At 38.0% G+C, this 26,725-nt stretch overlaps 1 protein-coding gene across 1 annotated transcript in view; it reads right to left on the reverse strand.

The window, feature by feature from the left end:
* Positions 1-26,725, reverse strand: part of VWA8 (von Willebrand factor A domain containing 8) — a 176,684-nt gene that overhangs the window by 23,507 nt on the left and 126,452 nt on the right. The window contains exons 32-37 of the mRNA XM_057409687.1: positions 26,542-26,667; positions 25,787-25,896; positions 23,702-23,856; positions 20,969-21,170; positions 15,910-15,991; positions 13,962-14,166 (exon numbers count right to left, since the gene is read on the reverse strand). Of these exons, the coding sequence (XP_057265670.1) occupies positions 13,962-14,166; positions 15,910-15,991; positions 20,969-21,170; positions 23,702-23,856; positions 25,787-25,896; positions 26,542-26,667 (880 nt within the window). The remainder of the gene's footprint in view (positions 1-13,961; positions 14,167-15,909; positions 15,992-20,968; positions 21,171-23,701; positions 23,857-25,786; positions 25,897-26,541; positions 26,668-26,725) is intronic.

A 26,725-nucleotide genomic window follows, 5' to 3' on the forward strand; every position in this document is an offset into this window, starting at 1 on the left:
TCTGATAAATTACATTAATTTAACATTTGTATAGGAAAAAAGACACTTAACCAGAGCAGCATGTTACCCTTAGGGTCATATACTTCTTTGGTGTAAGAGATTTCTTCAAAAATAAACAGTTCCTTTTTTTTTTACATATGTAGTAGATTACAAAACTATCGGAACTACAGAATCACAGAACAGTTAGGGTTGGAAAGGACCTTAAGATCATCTAGTTCCAAACCCCCTGCCATGGGCAGGGACACCTCACACTAAACCATGTCACTCAAGGCTCTGTCCAACCTGGCCTTGAACACTGCCAGGGATGGAGCATTCACAGCCTCCCTGGGCAACCCATTCTAGTGCCTCACCCCCCTAACAGGAACGAACTTCTTCCTTAACAAAAGAGTATATATATATATAAGTGTGTGTCAATAAAAATCACTGGACTTAGTTTAAAATAAAATCATAAAACCAGAACAGTTGTGTCAGCCTCCTGAATCAAAATATTATTCTATAAAGAGAAACAATAAAATAACGGAAAATGCTTTACATGTTCACCTTTCTGGATTCTTCATAGAAAATTACCCGAAGTCTGCAGAAGGGAGATCTATAAGGCAAACATAAACTGACAAACTGAAGAAGAGTCAGTGAGAAAAATCTAGTTTGGCTGGAGTGCAAAGGAAGACAAGCAAAACAAGTACTGAAAGTTCTGAACAAGCTCAAAGAAACCTAAAAAATCCATAGTAACTTCCAGAAGCTTGCCTGATTGGAATTTCTGAACATACTGAGGTTTCTCATCCAAGTCAATGAAGCAAATGAACAAAAATTTTATGTGAGAAGAATATGAAGGCTGCAGGTCAGAAAGATGCTAAAGGAATGTGTTTTCCTGAAGGGGCAATGGCATGAAAGAAGTGCTTGCGAAAAAGGGAAATGAAGAAACAACACCATATAACAAGGTCTGTTAATGCTTTGACTTCATTTTCTGGTGCTGCCTCTTACACATCCATTCACTCCTGACAGCAAGGGCAGCTAGGCAGGAATAGAACTAAATACTCATTTTATATTCAATGAGAGATACACGGTATCTGAACAACTCGCCTTATATCAGTTCCTTCTGAGATATACGAATGGATGCCAAAACACTTTTACATGGCTACACTTCATTATTTTTTTTCTGACAACACTGGGATTCTAAGAGTGAACTGAATAGGGAAACTCATAAAAACACATTCAGTTTGGAAACTAAGTGATCCTATCACACTTCTTATAGTAACGTAAAGAAGAGTCTCAGAGAAGCCAGTTACATGATTTAATGAACTCAGCAACACAATGGAACCAGGTGCTCCACGTCTGTCATATTTATGCTAAATAGCTATTAAATGCATAGCAATCTGTAATAGGGGCTACTCTGAAGGTGAGTCAAAGGCTGGTTGTTTTGTCTAGACTTCAGATGGTCAGGCAAACTATGGTAAGGGAACTTTATATTGTACACTAATCAAACCTTAACCATGTTTGGAAGTGGATCTAGAACTGCATTTATGCCACTTAAGTTAATAGGGAATTAATTCTACTGAATTCTGATCATCTAGTTTAATAAAATTAAGCCAGGAAAGTAAGGAAGCACTGACACATATCACATTTTGAAACTTCAATCATTCCTCAGTAAGAGAAAGGAGCTGAATTTACTGAGAATCACATAGCTGACCCACACATACCTTGCACTGCCTCCACAGGACACTGTCACAGCTATGGGAAGAAAAGAGCTTACAATAACAGATTAATAAAAGTTTGTGAATTACAGAGAGGACTGCTGTACTCAATTATTAAAATTATTAATGTCTCACACTTACATCAATATTTCCTTCTCATATAAGACCTGTTTTCACAATTACAGTACTTCCCTTTTGACCACAGAATTAATTTTCTTCTTATATATTGCAAACAAAACTTGCTGGCTGTATGAGTATAACTGACCAAAAGCATCATCAAATTTAGCTTCAGCTGATTTCATACAAGAGAAGTTAACAATATTCAGCATCCAGTAATCTTAATCATACACTGCAATGAAACTGAAAGGAAAAAAAAAGTCTTTAAAAAGGAGCTTCACTACCTCAAAGGCAGTCCCATGTCCCATGCAAAACTGTGCATTTCATTAACAAGTGCTGGTTGCCCCCAGTTTGCTTGTGACAAGCAAAAAAAATGTAACAAAAGAAATGACAGCCACTCTTTACCATGTCAACGTTTATGTGTCTGATGGCAATAAAATCACTGAATTGCCTGAATTTTTATAAGATGCTTTAAAGAAAGTAATCAAAGTACATCTAGACTGAATATGTATCAGTATCTATTACTAATATGTTTACAATAGTATCCAACTTAATGAGTAAAAGACACTTAGCAAAGTCAACTGAAATGAACATTTCAGTATAATCATTATTCGGTCATTCATTTTTCAGAGTATTCATGACCTTCAACACTGCCACATTTTCATCCATGCATTTTAAGCCCGCATATCAGCTCTTCTTGTTCAAGTCTGTTACAATAAACTGAAGACTAAAATTCCAGGAGTTACCTTTGCAGAAACAGGGAAAGAGAGAAGGAATCTCCTCTCCTTCTCTATTTTCCCACTTGATATTCTCTTTATTCCTCAGAATTTCATGCAGGAGATCTAACCAACGCTTCTCACTGTCTTAGATGCCCATACCTTCATTACAGACTTGTACAAAGCTGACTTTAGAACACGGGGCAGAACATGTACTTGGATTTAACCACTGACAGAAAAAGAACTCCAGGTTACAGGTTAAGAAATATCTTTCAGACTTTGTAAACAAAAATTAGATGAGGCTGAAAATATTTTTAGCTTTGAACAGAAAAGTAATAAAGGAGTGATGGCTTCCAGCAAAATGGAAGGGCTTTTTCCTTGATTCAATCTGGGATGCATCTCTCATGCAGATTGTTTTCTCAGTTGTAGATATTCCTGTCATCCTACCCCATACATGACAGGCTTCTGTTCAACCCAAGCTGGCTAGAGAGTAGATGGTCTTTTAATACAGCAGCTTACTTCTGTATTATGATGTGGCTGGCTTCATTAAAATTCCCGAAGGGTGCAGGATGTTATCAGTGCCAGAAAAGCTCCTTTGCGGTGCTTCTAGCAACAAACGCAAGTTTCTACCAGAGGACTGGCAAAGAAACTCTGGCTTCCGATGGGGGTGAGCTGCCTCATGTACAGGGAAACAGGTCTTTCACCTCTTTGCTTTAACACATCTGGCCCTGCTTATGCAAAACACAATGCTTATTTTAATACCTTGGATACAACCTAAAAAGGGAGGAAAAAAACAGAGAGAATACTCTAATTCCAGGCTAACATCCTGCAGGTGCAAAGGGATGTAATATGTACTTTTAATAATGGACTATATTTCTGTTCTCTGAATCACCCCAAATCAATCTTTTCTTATTCTTTCGGGTATGTTTAAACAGAGCTGGCCATTCCTTACAGGATTCCACATCTTCATAAAAGAAATAAATGGAATTCCTCTTTGTTGCACGCAGCGACAAACAAGTAACTAACCCTTCTACTAAGCCCTTTAAGCATTCAGTGGATCATTCCACATACAACACATTTACTAAAACTGCAACCAGCATGATTTCATGTGTCCAGACTTAATAAACACAAATGGACAAAACATCATTTTAACAATTGAAGCAAACAGGGTCACAGCTGCAGTAGTTGCAACTGTAAAAAACATTTTCATAGGAAGATTTCTAAAAACTAAGGTGCCCAAACAATTAACTGTTTTCACAAGCATTTATTCTAGTAGTAGGAATAATAATGTATTATTTAGTGTTTCTTACTGTTAGTCAGAACAAAATAGGAAAAAGAACAAGTGCGCTAAGATCTGAGGTAGAAAGAATGAATCTGCTATTTTGAGGGAAGAATTAATATGCTATTTTGCCTTTTCATTAACATACAATATATTAAACAGGGCAGTTTACAGTCAATGAAGAACACGTGTTACCTCCTTACAATGCATTATTTTTGAAAATATAAATTACATTAATATAAAACCACTAAAAGTACTATAAAGTTAAAACATTAATGTTTTCTTTAATAGCTTGCTTTCCTCATTAGAACTATTGTCAAAGATTGGGCATGTATCAGAAGATCATCGCAGGAAAAGAAGTGAAAACATCTTAGGCTTTTGTCCTACGGTGATTTGGGAGATATTAATTACTTCATCAAAATCAGTGGCAAAACTTTTATCGCAACCATACATTATTATGAAAGAAGATTAGCTTTGACTATAACAAAACATGCCTATTCTCCAGGTGGAAAAGGCATTAAATAATCCATTCCACAGTGGCACAAAGGATTAGGAAATATATTCCAGGGAATGCAAAATTATTAGTTTATGTGCAAAAGGCTGTTTTTTTCCTTGAAACAAAATTTTTGGCTTCTTTTATGTCCCTTAAAACCTCAGCATTACTCTAGGCTGTACTGAACAGGTCACAAGAACATCCTTCCTTCCAAAGACATTCTTTATCAGCAGCACGAATATATGCACTGTGTTCTCAAAGAGCATACAGAAGTTCCACATGAGGGAAATCAAACGCTAATCTGCCTGCTCCATGGTGGTTTTACATTCTATTGTAAAACTGATTCTACCAAAGACAGAAATAAAAGACTTTATAATCTATACAAACTAGTGAGAGAAAGGCAAAAATAGGGAAAAAAAATAATCTAATGGCTCCTATTGCTTTTACTTGTATCATGTTCAGCTTTTTTATATGTACTAAAAATTAACAGCACAATTTCTATTCACATCAACAGCACAAAATTGAGCCCACAAGTCATTTTTCTACGGAAAGGAATACTCAGTATTAGACAATGTCCTGGGTTCATAATAATGTATGAAATACATTCTGTTTCTTCAAGTGTATCCTGAAATGTAAAACATTAGTCATGCGCAGTGTAAAACATTTAATAGGTTTTCTTCATTCTACGGGCTTCATTTTGATTTTCTATCTTGTCTGCAAAACTTTGCAAGATTTCAAAATGAACTAATGAAGCTTCTTGCATTATCTGACTGCTGTGAACATTTCTCTCTCAAAGTAGCTTTTAAAATTCATATAGGCATTAAACTTCTGTCTCAAATAGCAAACCTGTTCAAAGCATCATAGCTTTAATGGAATTTTAGAAAAGTGAATTTGTGTGGGGAAAGAGGTGGAGATTGGAGTGAAACACATGAAAAGAGGTATCTGGCTTGCAAATGAAAGTTTTAAAAAACACAAAACACTATATAAAATGTAGTTGCTGCTGCTACGGGTCTTCTTTTAAGCTAAATGCTGTCACTCTAAGTACCAGCTCAGAAACTCTGCAGCAGTAGATGCATTAGAGTCTTTTGTCTATGAATATGCACTCTGTGGCTTAAAAGCTGGATAAACTAAATGAAGTAATCAGCGAATATCATACATTTGTTTCCATCTAACATACCCTCTGCTATATTAACACCTGTGTAAAATCCATTTTCCTCTGTCATTATTAAAAATTGCCTAACTTTAAATTCAATTCTCTAAAGTAACTTAATTTAAAGTTAGGTAATATTTAATTAAGAATTAAAAATTCTTTTCAACTAAAAGATATGAGGTCATCGTCTTTTTAGTATGTTAATCCACTATAAATTCTAATCAGAGCAGATAGATCATGTCTAGTTAGGTTATTTACCATGACTACCACATACCTAACATCAATGAACTCAGAAAACAGTACATTTGATTTCTTCTGTAGTACCCTGAATAACCAGCAGCTAAAAGGATGGGATAAGTGAACACATTATTACAATTTGGAATAATCTACAGATCAGATGACATAAATTTTCACTGAAGTTGTCCTTTTACTAATCAGAGAACAACTTTCTTAGGGGCAGAATTATTCACGTGAATTTGTCTTGCTGGGACAGCAGGATTTCATTGGTGTTAGGAGCTCCAGCCTTTATGTCAGCAACATGCTCTGCTGCAGACTTGCTGAGGTCTGAAAGACAGTGTGTTGAGGTTATTATATTTTCTTCCACGAGAACTGTGGGCTTTTGCAGGAAGGTAAGAGGAAGAAAGAGGAACCTTGTGCTGGATCAAAGCCCCATCCAACCTGTCCTTGAATACTGCTAGAGATGGGGCAGCTGCTGCTTCTTTGGGCACCTGTGCCAGTGACTCAACGCCCTCACAGGGAAGAGCTTCTTCCCAGTGTCCAATCTCAATCTACACTCAGATTGAAGAATCATTCAGTCCAGGAAAAGGTCACAGACCTGAACTGTGTATCTGGGCCTCGTGGATCTCAGAACTGGAAATGCTATCAAACTGTACCCTCTAATCCACGTACTGACTAGATAACTCTGTAATCCACAATATCTCCGGCTTTTCAGGACCCCATGCAGCACTGTAGAATGCCATCAAATGGTTATTCCAAACTTATAAAAACTCTCCACAGCCATGTATTTTTCATAATTTATGGGGTTTGCACCAACAGTATTTAAGATGAGCAAAATCACTGTTATTAGCCCACCGATGCCCTCATGTGGTCAGAAAAATTACTTGGTCTAAAGTAGAAAATGCAGAACCAGGGAGGTGGTGGGAAGTACTTGCCACTCTTGTTAAAGGTCATACATTTATCCCAAATCAAGAACTGCAGGTTTGCCCAGTTCATTTTTACCATCAAGAAAAGTCTGGATTTTTGTTAAAATGTTATAAAGTAAAAAGGAACAAAAAGGAAAAATTTTAAATTGTCAGTATAGATTAAAGTAGATCCTGTGCAGTGAATATGAACATGTTGGGCTCACTGAAAATCCTGAATCAATTATTTTCGAGACAAACATCTAACCTAAACCCCAATTTTCTTCAGATGAGCTTGCATGAACCTTTCAGGTACAAACTGCAGTTTCAGAAAATAAAAAAAGAATATGTTCAATAAAACAAAAAATATTAATTTACTTAAGGGGTGAATAATTCATGTAGAGTTTTGTGTGATTAGTTGAGTGGAATCCAAATAAAATAAATGAGGCTATTCAAGGAAGGGAATAAGCATTTGCCTTTGCCCTCATCAGATCTAAATGTTAACTGATGGGCTACAGAAGAAAGTCTGAATGTTGGGAATTCCTACTGAGTGCTGCTGAACTCATAAAAATGCTGATTTTAGCAAAAAACCATTGCATCATGGATGATCTAAGCAGTTAAGACATATGAAAAAACTCACCCTTACTTTTTTTAGCATTGGCGATGAAAACGTCGCTCTTTTACATTACTGACATGAACCATATGTTCATGTCTTCTAGCTTCTCACAGATCACAGAATAACTTACATATTCTGTTACTGAACACTGCTATGAGACTGTGAAGATAGCCATTTAAATCTGAGAAAAATACCTATTACAAGCTCAGGAGTGTTGCATCCCAACTAGAAGGAAGTGCAGCAGGAGGGCCAGGAGACCTCCTTGGATGGATAAGGAGCTGCTGAGGAAAATTCAAAGGAAAAAAGAGGCTTATAAAAAGTAGGAAGCAAGGACAGGCGGCCTGGGAAGAGTACAGAAATGTTGTCCAGGAAGCTAGGGACCAGGTTAGGAAAGCTAAGGCCCAGTTAGAATTAAGCTTGCTAGGGATGTGAAAGATAACAGGAAGGGATTCTATAGGTACATAGCGAATAAAAGACAGATTAGGGACAACACAGGCCCCCTCTGGAAGCTCTCGGGAGAACTGGCTAACCTGGATTTGGAGAAGGCTGAGGTTCCGAACGACTTCTTTGCCTCAGTCTTCACTGGCAAAGGCTCTGACCACACTACCCAAGTCTTGGAAGGCAGATGCAGGGACTGTGAGAATGAAGACCTTGGGCCCGCTGTAGGAGAGGATCAGGTTTGAGACCATCTTACAAACGTGAACATGCACAAGTCCATGGGGCCTGATGAAATCCATCCATGGGTCCTGAAGGAGCTGGCAAATGAAGTTGCTAAGCCACTGGCCATCATATTTCAAAAATCATGGCAGTCAGGTGAAGTTCCCAATGACTGGAAAAAGGGAAATTTTCAAGAAGGGGAAAATGGATGACCCGGGGAATTACAGACCAGTCAGTCTCACCTCTGTGCCTGGCAAAATGCTGGAGCAGATTCTCCTGGAAGGCATGCTAAGGCACATGAAAAACAACAAGGTGCTTGGTGACAGCCAGCATGGCTTCACTGAGGGGAAATCCTGCCTGACCAATTTGGTGGCCTTCTATGATGGGGCTACAGAACTGATGGACAGGGGGAGAGCAGTTGATGTCATCTACCTGGACTTGTGCAAAGCGTTCGACACTGTCCCACACAACATCCTTGTCTCTAAACTGGAGAGACATCAATTTGATGGATGGACCACTCGGTGGATAAAGAGCTGGCTGGATGGCTGCACACAAAGAGTTGTGGTCAATGGCTCAGTGTCCGGCTGGAGACCAGTAACGAGTGGTGTCCCTCAGGGATCGGTGTTGGGACCGGTCTTGTTCAACATCTTTGTCGCTGACATGGACAGTGGGATTGAGTGTGCCCTCAGCAAGTTTGCCGATGACACCAAGCTGTGTGGTTCGGTTGATACGCTGGAGGGAAGGAATGCCATCCAGAGGGACCCTGACACGCTTGTGAGGTGGGCTGATGCCAACCTCATGAGGTTTAACCATGCTGAGTGCAAGGTCCTACACCTGGGTCGGAGCAATCCCAGGCACAGCTACAGGTTGGGCAAAGAAGAGTCAGAGCAGCCCTGCGGAGATGGACTTGGGGGTGCTGGTCGATGAGAAAGAACATGAACCGGCTGCAGTGTGCGCTTGCAGCCCAGAAAGCCAACCGTATCCTGGGCTGCATCAAAAGGAGCGTGACCAGCAGGGTCGAAGGAGGTGATCCTGCCCCTCTACTCTGCTCTCGTGAGACCTCACCTGGAGTACTGTGTGCAGTTCTGGTGTCCTCAACATAAGAAGGACATGGAATTGTTGGAACAAGTCCAGAGGAGGGCCACGAGGATGATCAGAGGATTGGAGCACCTCCCATATGAAGATAGGCTGGGAAAGTTGGGGCTGTTCAGCCTGGAGAAGAGAAGGCTGCGTGGAGACCTCATAGCAGCCTTCCAGTATCTGAAGGGGGCCTATAGGGATGCGGGGGGTGGACTCTTCATTAGGGACTGTAGTGACAGGACAAGGGGTAACGGGTTAAAACTTAAACAGGGGAAGTTTAGGTTGGATATAAGGAAGAAGTTCTTTATTATAAGGGTGGTGAGGCACTGCAATGGGTTGCCCAAGAAGTTGTGAATGCTCCATCCCTGGCAGTGTTCAAGGCCAGGTTGGACAGAGCCCTGGGTAACGCAGTTTAGTGTGAAGTGTCCTTGCCCATGGCAGGGGGGCTGGAACTAGATGATCTTAAGGTCCTTTCCAACCCTAACTATTGTATGATTATATGATTAATTGCATTTCTTGAGTTTTGCTGAATTTGTTTAATATGTCTACACTCATTTCTGCATGTTTTGACCTCAATAGCTAGATTTAACACGTTTTCTTAGGTGGCTACAGTGCATTTATATTTATTTTTTTCCCAGTTTAAGGTATCTTTGTACCTATTGCAGCACTCAAGGGCATTCAATCTACTCAGCTTGGCAACACAGTTACAAAGTATGATTATATATCCTTATGGGTGTATATGGTATTTATCCCACCTCTGACACTGCTACAGACACACAGCATGAACTTGAGCAAGTGACTTGCTTCTCCCATGTCTCTGTTCCCCCTTCTGGAAAGTAATAGTAATGCTAACTGGCTCCAGATGTTGCAATAACTACTTTTATAAATGTTTTTGGGTGTCTAGATGGAAAGGGTTCTGAATGGATGAAGTAATTTTTTTTTCACTTCTCCATTTAGGTAGTTGCAATGATTCATGCTTTGTGGAAACACTGTATCGGTAAAATGTTAACTAGTCACAGCAGAAACTAAAAGACCATGCCTCTATCTACTGAGAAGAGGAAATGCAATTTAAGATAAAAACACTCATTTTTGACCAAATCCTCTCAATCATTTCCCCAGTGCATAAGATCTTGAATGAAACTCTCAAAACCTTCACCTAAAGTATTCCCTATTCTTACCTACATTTCATTCATGTCTCCTTTTAGTCCCAAGGTCAAAACATATCCAAAATATACCATGAAGAGTAGTCCACCTCTAGGGCCTCTTCTAACTCAATGCCATCTGGGCCAGTACTGCGTGAATTTCTACACTAGTGCAGAACTGTCCCTAGCACATTTGTTGTTCAAACCACTGGTGAGAAGCAAATGCAGACTTTTTCTTATTCATGTGTTTCTCTAGATTCATTCTACCGTCTTGGTTTTGTGATGCTGTGAGCTCTAACATGACAGAACCCCTCACCTGGCTTTTTGCTAGAAAATAAGATCAGGTCAAGTCACAAAAGCAGAGGCGGGGGAAAAAGGGAGAGAACATTTCCAGGCTCCGTGTCACTGGAAGGGCCTGGTCTCAACTAAACGCCTGCCCCCAGTAGGTAGACTATTACTGATGGGCAGTGAGTGAATTAAATTGGATAAATTGATGCACCCTTTAATTATTTTTACATAAACATTGTACTTTATCTAAATGAGGCTTAACAGTAAACAATGGTTATTGAAATACAACAGCCCAACTGTATGATAATGTAATCAGTGGTTTTTGCCTATTTAATTTCTATCAATAACCCTTTGATGCAAAAAAGCAACACAAATTTATCAATGTCTGCCTATTTGATGGCAAGATCTTTAAAATAAATCATATTTCAAATTATTTTCAGATATTTGATAATGAGATGACTTGTTCTCAGAAACACCAAACAATGAAAAAGCTCAGCAATTTTTGGATTTCAAGTGGAATTCATTGGTTTAAAAAATCCAGTATTTTGTTTAGATTTTTATTTTAGGCACTCCAATTTAATAATTTCAGAATATTGTAGTAATATTTTGAGTTTAAAACTTCAATAAATGAAGAAAATTTCTCACCCGTCTGTATTAGTGCAAACTTACATAAACATAAACCAGGTTTCCAGAAACTGTTTTTGTAGCCTCAAGACTTCAGCAGTTTGAACTCTGCTGAGTATTTCTACAATATAAATCAAATGTTGACTTTTTGAGGACTGTCACAGCATTTTATCAAGGGAGCATAATTACCCATTATAAATAGAACAGCTGTTTGTTTTCCTCTGTTTCATTGCTTATGAACATCCACCGTGTTTCTGAGATTTAGTATGTTTGTGAAATCCAAAATGCAGTCCTAGAAGATTGCATGAATAGTTTCAGCTGAAGCCTGATTCATGATTTGTCTCCAGTCCGTCGAATCTATAGTTATATTGAAAGCTCCCTAATTCTTCTTTCTCTCAAAAGTCAGGTAGCTTCAGAGAGATTCTGTGTGTTTTTGCAGAACAGTGGTTCCAAACCACCTAGATAAGTCTCTTGTTGGTCTAAGAACATCACCATGAAGGGCTAATAAGTTTGCTAAGCCTATAGTAGCTTTGTGATGCATAAATGGCATCCTTTAGGGAAAGAAAATTGGGAATGGGTGGGGAATGAATTCTAATGATATGTGGAACACTGACAATTTTCTTCAGCGAGCTTCTGATGATTGGGAATGATGGGTTTAGTCAAAGAAGTTGCGATGCCTTATTACAGTCCAAAATACCTAGCATAAGCATGAAACATTATACAAAAGAAGGTGATTTTCACATGCTTGAATCAACAGATCAACATGTGGCTGCAAAGTATCTCCAATTCTGTAAAAAAAAGATATCAGGAAATATTTAGCTGCAGTTTTCTTAGCAAAGTAACAGTCTGTAGAAAATGAAACACTATACTTCTTGCTCTGCTGGTGTAGACAGGGTATCTACATGACTACATTTTCAAGGTAACAAGATCTTTACATTTCCAGAAAGGAATACCTTAATAAAGTACTGCTTTTATGTTTAGATCCATTGAAAAATTGAGTTAAGAAGGAAAGGTGAAGGCCTTCATGTCCAAATAGCAAAGTATAGAGTTTACACAGCAACCACATATCTATTATCTTATTGGAGATGAAAATAAAATAAAAATAATAAAATAAAACAAAATAAAACACTTAATGTATCTCTTATTGCTCTGTAACGCCTCTGAAAAAAATGGTTCTTAGGCCTTATTATCTTTCCATTTAAAGCAAAGTGTGTAAAGTAAAGAAACAAGTTAGTGATAATCACGCAAGTCTGAAGAACACATAGAAGGCTTTGTTTCAGCCATTTTGAGTTTTGTCAAACTACTGATTTGAGCTGTGTGCCCTGTTTAACAGAGGAAAGAAGAAAGATATTCTAAGATTGCTTTACCTATGAATGTGCCTTCTAATTAGAGGCAGGCTATCAGGAGAGAGAAATCCTACAATAGACCTTGAAAACAGCTTAGTGACTGTAGGAAAACTTCCTGGACTTTACAAAAAACGGTTACTTGACATCGCTAGCTAAATGACGTAACAGTTTCTGGTGATGTGTACTTCCCAAGCCAATATTCTCTAATATTTAGTTGACCAAGATTGACAGTACAGTAATACTGTTGAATAAAATCGCAAGTTATTAAAAAAACCCAAACCATCAACAAACCAAAAAGAAACCAAGAAGAAAAAAAACATCTATTAAAACAAATAAAGCCCTAACTGTTCTTCCTGGCTCTTTTCACTTGTACTGGTCAACTTGATCAGTAAATGAAATTGGGCTGGTGTAAAGCAGCTATTATCTGACCATAAGATGGTGCTAGTGCTACTGCAATGGTAATGAAAATGGCACTGGTAAAGCAACAAGCATCCACACAAACATGCTACTGGGGAACGAGTCTCCTTTACTCATGACTTTTATGAAAGGCATTTGCTGAGATTCAGTAACAAGAACGTGTCAGCTCTTGCACAAGTTTCTATAACTGCAGAACATCTTGCAGAAAGGGAGCTCAGAGAGGGAAAAGAAAGTGAAAGAAGAGCTATGGTTTTGGCCTAATATATCTCATTCACACTTGAAATAACTAGACACCTTGTAAAAAAAACTACAGAGAGATCTAATTTAGAAAAGACTCATCCTGTTTTCCCATTCTAATGTACTGTGAATGTCATTAAAGAAATTCATGAAACAGAAATAACTGCAATGATAGATAGAGACAGGATCCTCCTAGTCAAAAATGGAGAAGTCCTTCCAAGGCACACTTTAGCTCTTCAAAATGACACCTTCTCCCATCACTAACAGAAGTCAAAGATGAAACTGAGCAGTCCTGAATTTTCCCTCTGTGTTGCAATGGTGATCATACATATTAGTCAGTACATTGACACTTGTACATACATACATACATACATACATACATACACACAGAACATACATATATATGCTGTATATTTTCAACATCTACCTAAATATCCCATGTGGGAACATGGCTACATTGTAGCTCTGCTCAGCTAGGAGAATTTTCAAAATCAGCCAAAGGCACTACCGTGAACTCAAGGCATCTTCCACCTAGGATTCACGTTTCTTTTCTCGAGTATAAACACACTATTTTTTTCCAAGTATTTGTACTCTGGAAAAGTATTTGCTTTCCTTAAAAACAAATCGCATTATTCTACATTTTGAAAGTTGGGGTTAAAAACCAGCAGGAGATAAAGAACTGATTTGCACTTAAATATATTAGAATTTGGCAAAATACAAACACTGTAAGACAGACTGTCAGTAACCTTAATTACAGGGGTCACAAATACAATTTTTAATTAAGCTTTGTGTCTTTTTTTTTTTTCAGTGAAGACACCTACTCAGTTTTTCTTGCAGGCATACTTCTACTTTTTTTTTTTTTCAACTGTGTTTTTCAACACAGCCCTCCCCTCTACCCCTCTCCCAGCTCAAAATTCATTTGCAACTCACTTTGTTAAGTGGTTTCACTCCAGCTTTGTGAACTCCTACCTGCACAGGATGACCATCTTCTTGGCCAATCATGTTCCTCCAGTCCTGCAGTGACCGCTGGAGGCTGTCCAGCCCAGTCTCCCAAAGCCTCACACCACCTCCCATGTCCACACTAACCAAACCTGCTTTGCCCAGTGGTGCCAAAAGGGCATCGGCATCTGAGATCTTGGAAAGCCAAGCTGTATATGGAGATAGAGACTGTGATCTGAAAAACAAGAATTAATGTGATATGGGACTGTAGTGATAAGACAATGGGTAGTGGCTTCAAACTTAAACAGGGGAAATTTAGGTTAGTTATAAGGAAGTTCTTTACTATGAGGGTGGTGAGGCACTGGCACAGGTTGCCCAGAAAAGCTGCGGCTGCCCCATCCCTGGCAGTGTTCAAGGCCAGGCTGGACAGGGCTTTGAGCAACCTGGTCTAGTGGAAGGTATCCCTGCCCATGGCCGAGGGGGTTGGAACTAGATGATCTTTAAGGTCCATTCCAACCCAAACCATTCTGTGATTCTATTATTTTTCCTGAAGCTGCAATTAAAAAGAGGATAAGCATTTCTGTATTTAAGGTGGCAAAATGAAGTGAAATTACATCCTCATTCCATAAGACACTATTTAATCTGAAACATTCTACCTACTGGAATTGGTTATGACCAAAAGATACATGGCAGTATAAAAGGCAGTATAAAAGAGGCAGTAACACATATGCCTCTACATATGACTGAAATTCCCATGTACCAATTCAACTGAAGAAATGCTATCTCAGCATTTCACCAGGACAGCTATGCCAGAAGGAGGAAAGGCTGTTAGATTTTAGCACAGAACTATTCATACATATGAAAAGTCACTTCATTTATCACTTCTTAATGGAGTACATTTTAAAATCTGGACTTCTGCTTAGATTTGCCATAAACAGCTTAAATCCTCCTACGAGGTTAGGGTCATGATGTTGAAGTCTAGCTTTGTAATTTCTTATAAAATCCTAGAGTAAAATAAAGCATTATTCCCTACTATTTCTATGTTAATGCCTTACATTTTGAATGACTCTATAAAATGTAGGCCAATGGGTCAATTATAAAATGGTGAGCAGTCCAAAATTAATTCTCTATTAATTCAAAACTTCCACAGATTACTAATGAAGCAAAATTAATTTCAACAAGAATCAATTATTATCGTCAAAACCAACATCAAAAGGAGAGAATTCAAAAAAATCAAAACTATAAAATTCCTCCTGTGTGGCTTTCATACATGTGCCATTTAAGCATGTAAAGTTGAGAGACTGCTATTAAAAACAAAACCTTTATTATTACTGAAGTTGAAAGTGCCAATTTGCAACCAAAATAAATGTTTATATCATAAAACATTTGCAAATATGCTCTACAATGGTGAAAGCTAGATGCTAAAACCAAACAGAAGCCACACAGTCTGGTTATCTTAATGTATCGTGCAAGATACTTGTGAGGGAACATATACTTTTCCCAGGGAGAACCAAAACATACAGAAGCTATTTTCAAGATGAACTTTATACTGGATCAGAAATTGATTCCTGGTTTCCTGAAACATAACACTGGATCATTCTTCCTGTTTTGGTTAGAGCTTAATGCTACACAGAAAGGAAAAGAAAATAAAGAGAGCAAAGGAAAATAAAACAGGGTAGAGGAGGATAAAGTGGGTGAAGAGGGGAAAGAGCAAAGGGAATGAAAATCAGAATACAAAGCTACCTTTCGTATTCACTAATTGATTGCCACATATTCACTGGTATCACCTAGTAAACAGATAAAAAAATACTGACAGAAATACTCTGCAACAGTTGGAGAATTTGACACACTAGGTATGAATTATTCTTACTTTCCACATCAGAAGACATATTTGTTTATCCTGAAGTAATAATACACACTAAATTCTCTTTGCTCTTCCTATAAGACAGAGGCTGCTCTAATCAATAAAATCAGTTACCTTGGGATAGCAATGTATTTGATTTTCTTTGCGTTAAGATCTGTTACTTCCAAGTATCCAGCAGCTTCTGGAGGAGTGACATCTGAAAATAAACAAACATGTTATTTTCCTGCTGCATGATTGAGTGGTTATTGCATTTGCATTTAGCAGATTAAATTTAAACATTTTATTATGCAGTACCTGTCAGAAAATGATAAGCTCTCACATTCAGCACAGGAGTGTAACTTGCAGATACAGAATTGTTTTACTCTTACGACAGTGAGCAACCAGACAGGCACAATTATAAAAGAACAATGTATTTGTACAGCAAATGTCTAAATTATACACAAATATAGCTGTGCTCACAAAAGCACTAATCAGGCATTACTGCAATAACTCACTCACTGCTTTCACCTGTCACCAAAGATAATGTCAGCTGTATATCTGATTTTAAAAGCACATTGAAGACCATTTCAAAACATTGTGCTTACGATTCCTGCTTGAAAATTCCTCAATATTAACCTAAATGTTGTAGCCTTAAAATTGAACCACTCATTTTGCAGGTAGATTCTCAGCATGCAAAGACTGTATAACTTCACAGTAAACAGCCCTAGACTATCTGGCATTTAATATTCTGTTTACAGAGATTTTAATGAATACAGCTAACAATATGCTTCCACCCTCAGAAATAAATTTGTGTGTGTGTGCCCACACACACAGATTTTGCCACACACACACACACACACACACACACACACACACTACCTACACACACTGGCTTTTGCCAACATACGAGTACACACTGCCTGGGCTCAGAAGCGCCTTCCAGTTAGGAGCTGCCTTTCATCTGCTTGGAACAGATTAAGGAACTTCAGTTTCCAGAAAAGAAACCAGAAGACTGAATTACACTGCATAGTATAGATACAAAATATCATTGACACAAGATGAAAGGAAGTCTAGATTTCTTTCTGAAACACCGTATCTTTCACCTCCTTGAAATGAAGTAAAACCTGATGTTACCTGCAGAAGTGTTGATACTTGCATACAGCACACACAGAAAAGACCAGTGAGATGAGCAGCATAAGGGGATCTAATATTAAAATGAGAATAACAAATAACCCACAGCAGCCCTTTATGCATATTTTCAGTATCTACAGTATGTATATCTGCAGTAGCACATCTATTGACTTTACCATCTTGATAAAAATGCAAATATCAAACATATTGGAAGTATGAAAAAATGAAGGTTTGTGGGCCACAGAGCACTTTTTGTTTTGCTTAGATTTTGTTTAAAATGTGGTCTCTCTTCTCGTAGTAATGGCGACTGAGATACACATTAAAAAATTCTGATGAAGATCAAGAACATAGAGAGCTGATACTGAACTGAAAGGGGTAGAACTGTGTGATAATAATTGAAAATTAAGTTAATAAATTAGAGAAAGAAAACTTAAATAAACCATATTAAATTATAAGACCCAAAGGACAACTGAGTAGGAAGCTGAAGAAAAGCTAACCAACTGCTTAAATGCAGCACAGAACAACTGGCCAGGCCCCAGAAATGCGGTCGAGAATGTTATGCTCAAACATAGAGACATGAGAGATTCCTGGGAGTGAAAAAGAGGCTACAATAGATGGGCTATAAGGACAAATTATTATTATTTTTTTCTATAAAAAGAAACTTTAAAAAAAAAACAACAACAAACTATGCCCCATAATATCAAAAAGATCCTTATAAACAGAACAATATTATCCTGACTGAATGGAGGTGACATGAAGTATTCAGTTTTGTTTACAGCAAAAAAAGCTGGATACTAGGAAAGGCTTTTCTTACACAAGGAGAGTGAAGCATCGGAATAGGCCAATTATTTTACAAACACCAGCTAAGAAGTCTAAACACGTTGTCATCCTGTCCCTATATAAATAGGTGGACCAGATGATGTGCTGAGGTTATTCCTGTAACTGTGTGCGTTACACTACATGCTGTTCCAGTTACTGTCACCCTAACAGATACACACTCGGTAATACACTTTTCTTTTATGTCCATATATAGAAAGTGCTGAGAATCCAAGTAAATATTTGCTCTCAAGTAGCCCTCATTTCTATAGCCTTGTTTTTAGAATAAACATTGATACTTATTTGCTGGATTCTGCCATGATCTCCTGAACAAGTTTATATTTTGTGGCCATACATCTATTTGGCAGTTTGAAGGAAATTATTACTTGTTTAAATTTCTTTTCAAACATAACTATTATCCTGCTTTACAGCTCCAATAAAACATAAAGGAAATGATTTATTTGCTTGTTGTTCCTGGAGCAGTTTTGGTAATACATATTGCAGTATGTTAACAGTTTGGCTGATTACTTTGAGCTATTAATAGAAATAGAAGGCTGTGTGCCAGAACTGACCAGTTGTCAGCAAGGACTAGCACCTTATTATCTAACCTTCCAAGGGAGTACATGAATTTATATCTCTTTTCTTCTGTCTTCCCTTTGTCACTTGAAAGATTTTGGGTTCATGCCACAAAAATGGCAATACTGGGTTCACCTAATCTAGTACTAATATCCTGTCTCTAAGGGTAGTTAGATAGTTGAAAAGGATAAGAATGGACAAAGTCCCCAACCAGTTCTAGGAGCTTCTAAGCTGAATGTAGTGTCTATGTTTTTATGCCTATGTATTTAGTAACCTTCCATGAGTTTGTCCAGTTTTCCTTTGGATCCACATTTCAGCATTCGCAACATCCTTTGGGAAGCAGTTTCAAAGGCTGGTTCCTTGTTCTGTGAATAATCATCCTGTTCGTTTTGATGAAGTTCCTACTAGCTTCACTAGCTGCCCCTGAATGTAAAACTGTTGGTTTTTCCACATCTTCATGCCATGCATGTTCTTGGTAGAACCCCACCATATGCCCCTTTTATGACCTTGTTTCCACAAGCAGGAGATTTGGCTGATGTGATCTTGCTCATCCTTATTGTCCTTTTCTGAATTTAACTCATTTCAGCCTTCCCTCACCTTGAGATGGAGTACCAAAACTAGACAGTGTTAAAGACAACGGATTTACACAACAGCACAAAAATGTTTGCTGTTTTTTTTCTGTTTCTTTCCTAGTAATCCTTAACATTCAATCTTTTTTCAACTGCTACTGAGCATTGAACTAGTTTATGAAATTATCTATCATAATACTAAAATCATGCTTCTGAGATGTACTGATCAGCCCCATCATTTTAGATGTAGAATTAGGACTTCTTTCTTTCTTCATGTACATTATCTATACTGAATTCCGTCTACTATTTCTATTACAGTCAGCACTGTAGTCCTTCTGCAATCTCTCATGGTGAATCCTTTGTACCATGACTAATGACAAGTATCACCAGCAAACACTGTCACTGCAGTGCTCATTCATTTCTCCATTTTTTTCCTGACCATGCTGAGGAGCACAGGTCTCTGCAGTACTCCACTAATAAAACTGGCCATTAACTGATAAATAGAAGCATCTGAAGTCCAGAAAAATGGCTATGGAATACAAAACCAAATAGAAAAATAGAGTGTTGTTCAGTCCAATTTAATTGTATCAGTCACGTCATATTAAAGATGATTCAGTTAAGATAAATTTTGGTAATTCATAAATTAAAACATCATTTAGGAAAGAAAAATCAATGATAGTGATCTTCACAAAGGCTTTATATCTTTCAACTTAAATGGCCATAAAGTGCTGCACAAACTATACCTGATAAAATTTTCTATAAATTCAATGCTATCAATCACTATTCATGTATATATATTACCATTGTTGAGGGGAAAAAAAAAAGGTAGTATCTTGTTCAGCTATAACAACAGACATAAATTAAATTGCTCAGTCACAAAGAAGCCAATTCTCAGACATAATTTGCTCAGGTAACCGGTATCCAGGATTCATGAAGAATGTCACCTGTTTTTTCGTTATATTAATCTAGCATTATGAAGTGTTATATACCACAGCAACTCAAAAGACTTTAAGAGATAACTGTCAAGATGTCAATTTTAGGTACCATTTTGAAGCACTGTAACCCTCCCTCCTAAATTAATCAATTAACTTCAACAAAAGCACAGATTTACCTTCCGAACTTTTTTATAGCATCCACTTCAGAGCCAGATTATTTTTTTTTACCATGAAGGCCTATAAAAATACAACCCCTCAGAAGTTCCTGAAGTGTGAGAAGTTTATAGCCTGAAGCAGCATAATTAGTTCCAAGGTTGTCATGCTAACTCTTTTATTAAATTTAGTCTTTTTAAAAGCTAACCTTTTTTTTTTTTTACAAATGTAGTTTTCTACCCTGTCCATATCCTTAACTTTGCTTCTTTATTCAAGTAAATGTTTTATCCTTTTACTAATAAATAAAAGGATTTCTCTACAAAGGGAAGTTAATCTGTGTTAAATGAGGACAGGCATACTGGTTCATTTATTTTGTAAAAGGGACTTAATTTGGGATAAAACATTCATTCTGGGACAGAGAACACAAGTTCAAAGAGGAACCAGACAAACTTGTGGACAACAGATCCATAAAACAAGATTTCAGACATGAGACAGGGATGTCCCCTGCAACATCCCTAGCAAAACAACTGCAAATGTTGAGAAAGTATGAATGGAAAGACACAGAAGTGGCCAGGCTCACATACCTGCCTGAAATAACCTCTCCCATTGGCCCTGCTGGAGAAAGAACACTGAGCTAGATGGACAAAAGGTTTGTCTTATCATTGCATGTCTGTGTCTCAACCACCAAGCAGAGGTGGAAAATACTGGTGAAGGCAAATTGCTGAACTGGAATGATCATACTCCTGTAGCCGGTTCCCAGTACAGACAGAAGGAGATCCCATCTGCTGGGATGTTCACAGTATAGATAGACTGTTAAGTCTTCAGAAGTATAATTTAGCATGTTAATAAGATCCAAATTAGTTTTAAAAATGAGTGCGATTACTCCCATTCCTCCTCAAAAGCTTGCTTTGTGGTCCTTTAAAAAAATCTTTGAAAAACTAATGAGTGATTGCAGTTTACAAAACATAAACAAGTGTGTTCAGTTGTTGTAGCACAAGTATATGAACCTCTTACCTTTTGGGTAAATGTCTTTCAAAGGCACATCTCCAGGTGCTAAAATTCTGACTATTTGATTAGAAGCCAATAAAGTTACACAATTGGTTTGTTTTGCAGCTCCTTTTTTCCTCTGGGCTCCGTAATAAAATGGATCAGAAGGAGAAGCACGTTTGCAACTCAGAGAGGAGTTTCTTTTCCAGCTATACACTTCACTAGGAGACTGCAAGAGAGAAGGAGTCTGCTGAACAAAAGGTTACGATTACTGAGCTTAAGAACAAACACTCCTTGATAAAAGTTCCACTTCTTACCTAATTTCAAATCAATTATAGTTACTGTGGTTACCTCTCATGTCATCACACGACAAGTAAAAGACCTGGATTATTTTGTCATTCAAAACTCCTACAAGAGTGAAAACCAACAGGCCACTTACACAAGTTTTAGGAATTGAGACTCTTTTAAGTTCTGAAGTTGAATCAACATTTTTTTTTCACGTTGAACCAGGAACAAAAAGCATTGAAACAAACTAATCTGAAATCAAGCTATGTAACACACTATTCCCATATTCTGTTTCCAGTAACGTAGGTAAATGCAAACAGATTCTTCAAGTAATGAATTCAAAGCGAGGCATCAAGGCTGAGAGAAACAAATGTAAGTGTCCCCATGTGAAGTAGGTGCTTCATTTCCCACTACAGCCACTAGAGCCCAGAGAATAGATCATCTCATCTTCAAGAAGGCCTCGGTGTTTGGTCAGCTGAGCATTGCTACTGCGAATAAGAGCTTAGATGCTTTGCTCATACTAAACACCTACACCTTTAACACTAAACACCGAACCTGAAGTTTTGTCCCACCACCCTCACATTCAATTAGCACTCCCTCTTTGACATTCACATGTCAAAGAAAATGTGAATATACATTCACACGCATAAGAAAATATTTAGACTCAGTCTCAATCAGGGAGAGCAAAATGCTTCATTGCCAGCATTGGTATTGAAGTGCGTAGTATCTTTAGTACTCCCTCCTCTAGACTACCTCTCTTTTCTAACAACAAACTCACATATTTACAATTAATAAAAATAATACAAAAAGCTACTATAATTGATTTGGTAATATAAATCCAAACCAAGTAAAACTCAAAAGCTAATTGCAAAGACAAGGAATGTCTTACTGAGAAAAAACATATTTTTATAGTATTTTGTATATCAGAGTATTTTTTTCAATCATTTGGCTTCCCCAAAATTCATGTCTGTTAACAGTAAAATCTTCTAATTTGCTTCCATTTATTAGGCAAACATGACATGGAATTATTTCCTCCATAAGCACCACCCTTTTCATGTATCACTAGGTACTGAATATAAATAAATCCAGAGAATTTAACATATTGCTTTTATTTTCCCCGTGTTTACCTCCACTCCAATTTACAACAGCCTTAGTCTTAATTTTCACTTTCTTTTCTGGTCTGGTCTTTTTCTAATTGTGTCACACGAGTGAGCACAATTACATGCTGTAATTACACTTAACTACATTATGAACTAGTGAAAGAGCTGTATAGTTTTCTGACCATTCTGACCATTTTCTGCATCGTTTTTCTTATATCTAGAGTCTTCCTAGCTGCTGCATGCTGAGCAAAAAATTCACACTGAATAGTCCAAAATGATAGTGATACCTTTTTTCTTAGGGGTTATATTTAATCAAAAATCTATAAAAACATGTGATTTAGAAAATATCCCTCCAGCCAGCGCTATTCAGAACTCACCTACAAAGAATTTTGTCTGTACTAGACATTATCTTGTCAATTTCTTACTATTTCAAACTCCTCTGAAACCCCTCCAGATTAGACTACCCTACAAAATGATGCACACTACATGAGTCTGTCTTTTACTGACACTCTAGTAACCCTGCTCAGTACAAGAGGAACTGCAGGTTCAGACCCCTGGTGCGTGCGCTTGGCTGAGGAGCCACTGGCACGAGGCTACCATCTGCAGGCCACCTGAACACCTCTTAAGTCAGAATCCCGCCTAGACGTAGTGATACCGCAGCGCTGCCAGCGCCTCGGTGGGCTCGAGATTGACCCAGGAGATGACAGTCTTGCTCAGAATGTGTGGGTTAAAGCCCATCCTGAATCTTTGTTGGTGAAGACAGGCCTTCCTCATAGGAATAGGAAAACTCTATATCTTCAAACCCAGGCTGATGGAGGTCGTCTAGCCTTGTATGGTCTTCCATCGAAGAGAAGGACACTCTTACAAAACTTACGACCTGCGGACTTTGCTGTCACTGTCTTAGCTTGCTAGGCCGTGGCAGTTAAAACTCAGGTGTAAAGAGTGGGGCCAGTTCTGTGCAAGCTGTGCCTCACCTAAAAAATCCACTGCGCAGGCTGGAAGGGCTCACTCTCACTTGTCTGTATGGACAGGCAAGGGTTGAAACGGCAGGTGACAAGGTGCAAGGGAAGCTGCAGATCCAACCTTGCATGTGGGCGGACCAGTGCATGGGTAGCTCAAGATTACTCAGGAGATGACAGTCCTGGTCAGACACTCCCTGATTGCCTAAGCATCCTTTTCCAATCAGATTTGCATATCCCACATGCCCTTGGTCATCGTGCTTGTAGTAAGTGTGATTAAAGCCCTTCCCAGATCTTCGCTCATGAAGCCAAGCCATCAATCAACTTTTCCACATCATTTGGTAAACAGGTACTTATCTGGTTACAGAATAAATGAGATCATACTACTTCATTGTATAAAAATTCTGAGTATTTACCAAAAGGTCTGGGAAACCAATAACAACAGTAGCGTAATTATGCTCATCTGAGAAAATCCTGTTGGGGGAGATGATCTTTTGTCCCACAGCTGCACTGAGGTTTTCTGAAGATAGCTGGTCACTTGAAACTGCATGTGGCACACACAGTTCTGACGCTAAACGGGGAAATTAAACAAAATGAAAGTCATTAATTCCAGATGTGCAATAAGAAACACTATTAACTGCAAGAGTGCTGAGCACTGATCATTGCTATTACTTTGAACATAAAATTACTAAAAAGCAGAAGATTTGATTATACCTTACTATAGCACAGAAAAGAAGTCAGGAAACAATGCTATTTTTGTAAAGTTGAGTACTTAAAATCAGGAAATACTAGCTTTGTAGATGCTTACACCACTTAATTTTGCCCTCTACTGTGCAAATGAGGCAGGAAGCCTATGGAACAGAACAGCATGTGATCTCATTGAAGATTGTTCTAATTCAAATGCACAAAAAAACAAAATGTAGGTTTGCACAGGTAAGTGTCAATGTGACATTTCGTGGTAGCTGTCCTGCTGTCTCTGCAATTTAAATAATGTTTGTAGCACATTTTGGGTAAACAATGGTCTAGTTTTCTTTTTCTTTAAGCTGAGGAAAATAAATCTTATTCTGTGCAACTGCAACAGCCCTTTACCTTGCCTTCCATTATCAACACAGTCAGAACCTGCTATCTTTAGTTTTGCAGCATACACTGTTTTCACTTCAGTGGGCAGACTATCCTGTTTACCTGGCAGTGGAAGAAAATCTTTCCCTCCTCAAAGGATGAATGGGCTACTGGTTTGGGTCAGTGGCAAACCCACACTGATCAACCTTTTCTTAGTGCTCCTGCCACAGGTTCTGCCTCAAAGAATGAGAACAGGTTGAAAATGATACATTCGGGGTTTGCTGGATGATTTGGAAAAAAGTGGAGAGGGGACATGATAACTTTCTGGATTGGAAGAAATAAGATAACAAAGGATGAAAATAGCACAAAAAGCATACAGCAGTAAACTGTTCACAAATAGTTTTTGAGACTGGAAATTGTAATAGTCTTTCTACCCATCTGAGGAATGAGACTCTGCAATGGTTTCTAAATAAGGTAGTAAAAGGAAGGAAACTACTGTGCTCTGATGGAGCTTGATAAGTTGATAGAGTAAACTGTATAAGAGATAAAAAGAATCCTAGATATTTAAGCTGTGGTTAGAGTCTTTGGTACCCAATTTGTTGCACTTTGTGTAAAATAAGCCATATTTATTATCTGTCAGTAACATTTGTTTGTATCATGTTTACACTATATTAATCTCATTCTTCATACTTATGCTAGCCACAAGGACCAGGATGAAAATTTTTCCCTCTTTAACAGATATAAAGTGGTCTCTCTCTTTTTTCATCTCCATCTCTCTAAGACACTGGAGATAGACCAAAGCCTGTAAACTGCTAGGTGGGACGCACATATTCTCCACTGTCATTAAACCAGGAAGACTAAAGATTTTGTGCACCGTGGTCAAATACTCAGGGTTGAAAATGTCATCAGATCAGAAGATAGGCAGACCTTACCAGGCAGAATGATGGCCATTGGAGATTTCTACCTTCTTTGTAGCTAAGATATGTCTCAATGCATAGCACCACCTGGGAATTCTACTGAAGAAATCCCCCTATCTTTTAGCACAGGTGTGATTGCCTCAATGGCCTCCTGCACGCAATCTGCAGAACTTTGGAAAATGTGACTTCTCTTCTGTTTTAACACGAGGTCTTTTGTATTGTGTTGAAAAATGTCTTACAGCTCATCTTTGTGTAACAGAGCTCAAAGAGTGTGCAGACTGGACCTGTCAACATGTTTAGTCCTTTCTATTCCTACATTATAATTCCTACCTAAGTGTCGTTTTTCCTTTTTCAAAAAAATTTGCTTTGTGAAAAATTATTATGAACCAGACATGATAAGGGGAGGACTAAAAGAGAATCAGAAGGTTACCAAGACCTTTAAAGTAAAAGAGCCTTGTTTGTGCAGCTGCAAACACAGAAATGATTAAAAAAAAAGAAGGATCAAGCCAAGCTTGCATTCAATACCTGTTGTTAAGCCAAATCCCATGTCAGCTGGTTCTTCACTCAATGCATACAGCTGGCAAACCCCACTGTCTTCAGCTTCCATACTGGCACGCTTGGTTAAAAGAAATTTCCTGCAGGAGATAGGTAGACATTTACAATAATTCCTGGTTAAGCTTGTAAGCCTAAACAAGGACTTTTATCTTCTGAAATAGTGAAAGTGTTCTACATTTATATAAACAAGGTTATCAACACCTTTTGCTAAAACTAAGCATGATTCACCAAACATCTGTGAGAAAGCAAAGAGTAAGCCAGCAACTGGCATGTTTGTCTCCTGGTAACTATTTATACGCTTTCATTTGCTGTGCATTTATAAAAATAAAACATCAGAGTAATATTTCTTTCACATGCCCATGAAAGCAAAAGCAAGCAGGCACTAACTCTGGACAATGTGGCTGTATTCCAAAGCTAGGTTCACCAACATTTTCATTTTTAAAGAGCAATATCACTTCAGTTAAAAGAGTATTAACATGCATACAATCAAAGCCAATCTAGACTTGCAGATGTATGAATTTAGGCAGGCATATCCTGTTTACTTCCTACTCGAAAAGCCTACCTGCACTTTCACCAGAGCAAATCTGCATCTTAAACACCAACTGTTTAAGTCTAGCCAGTCTCACAAGCTGAAAAACCAACTCTCAGACCAGGAGAGAAACTCCTGAATGTAAACAAGGCACAAACAAGAGATAATGCCATCAGGAAAACTAGGCTTAACTAACTGATTTGTTTCATTTTCCACCAAGAGCCACCGGTCTTCAGCTGCCAGGAAAACAGATTTCAGATTGATCGGAAGAGAGATGGTGTGAGTTTGACCCTCTAATACATCCAGTACAATAAGGTGGTTTCTGTAAAATTGGAAGCCAAGAAAAGAATAATCAGACAGGGAGGTACACAAGGAGATCT

Source organism: Pezoporus wallicus, unplaced genomic scaffold, assembly GCF_028554395.1.
Source record: "Pezoporus wallicus isolate ANWC-B61680 ecotype Strahan unplaced genomic scaffold, APGP_CSIRO_Pwel_v1 contig_2543, whole genome shotgun sequence".
NCBI lineage: Eukaryota > Metazoa > Chordata > Aves > Psittaciformes > Psittacidae > Pezoporus > Pezoporus wallicus.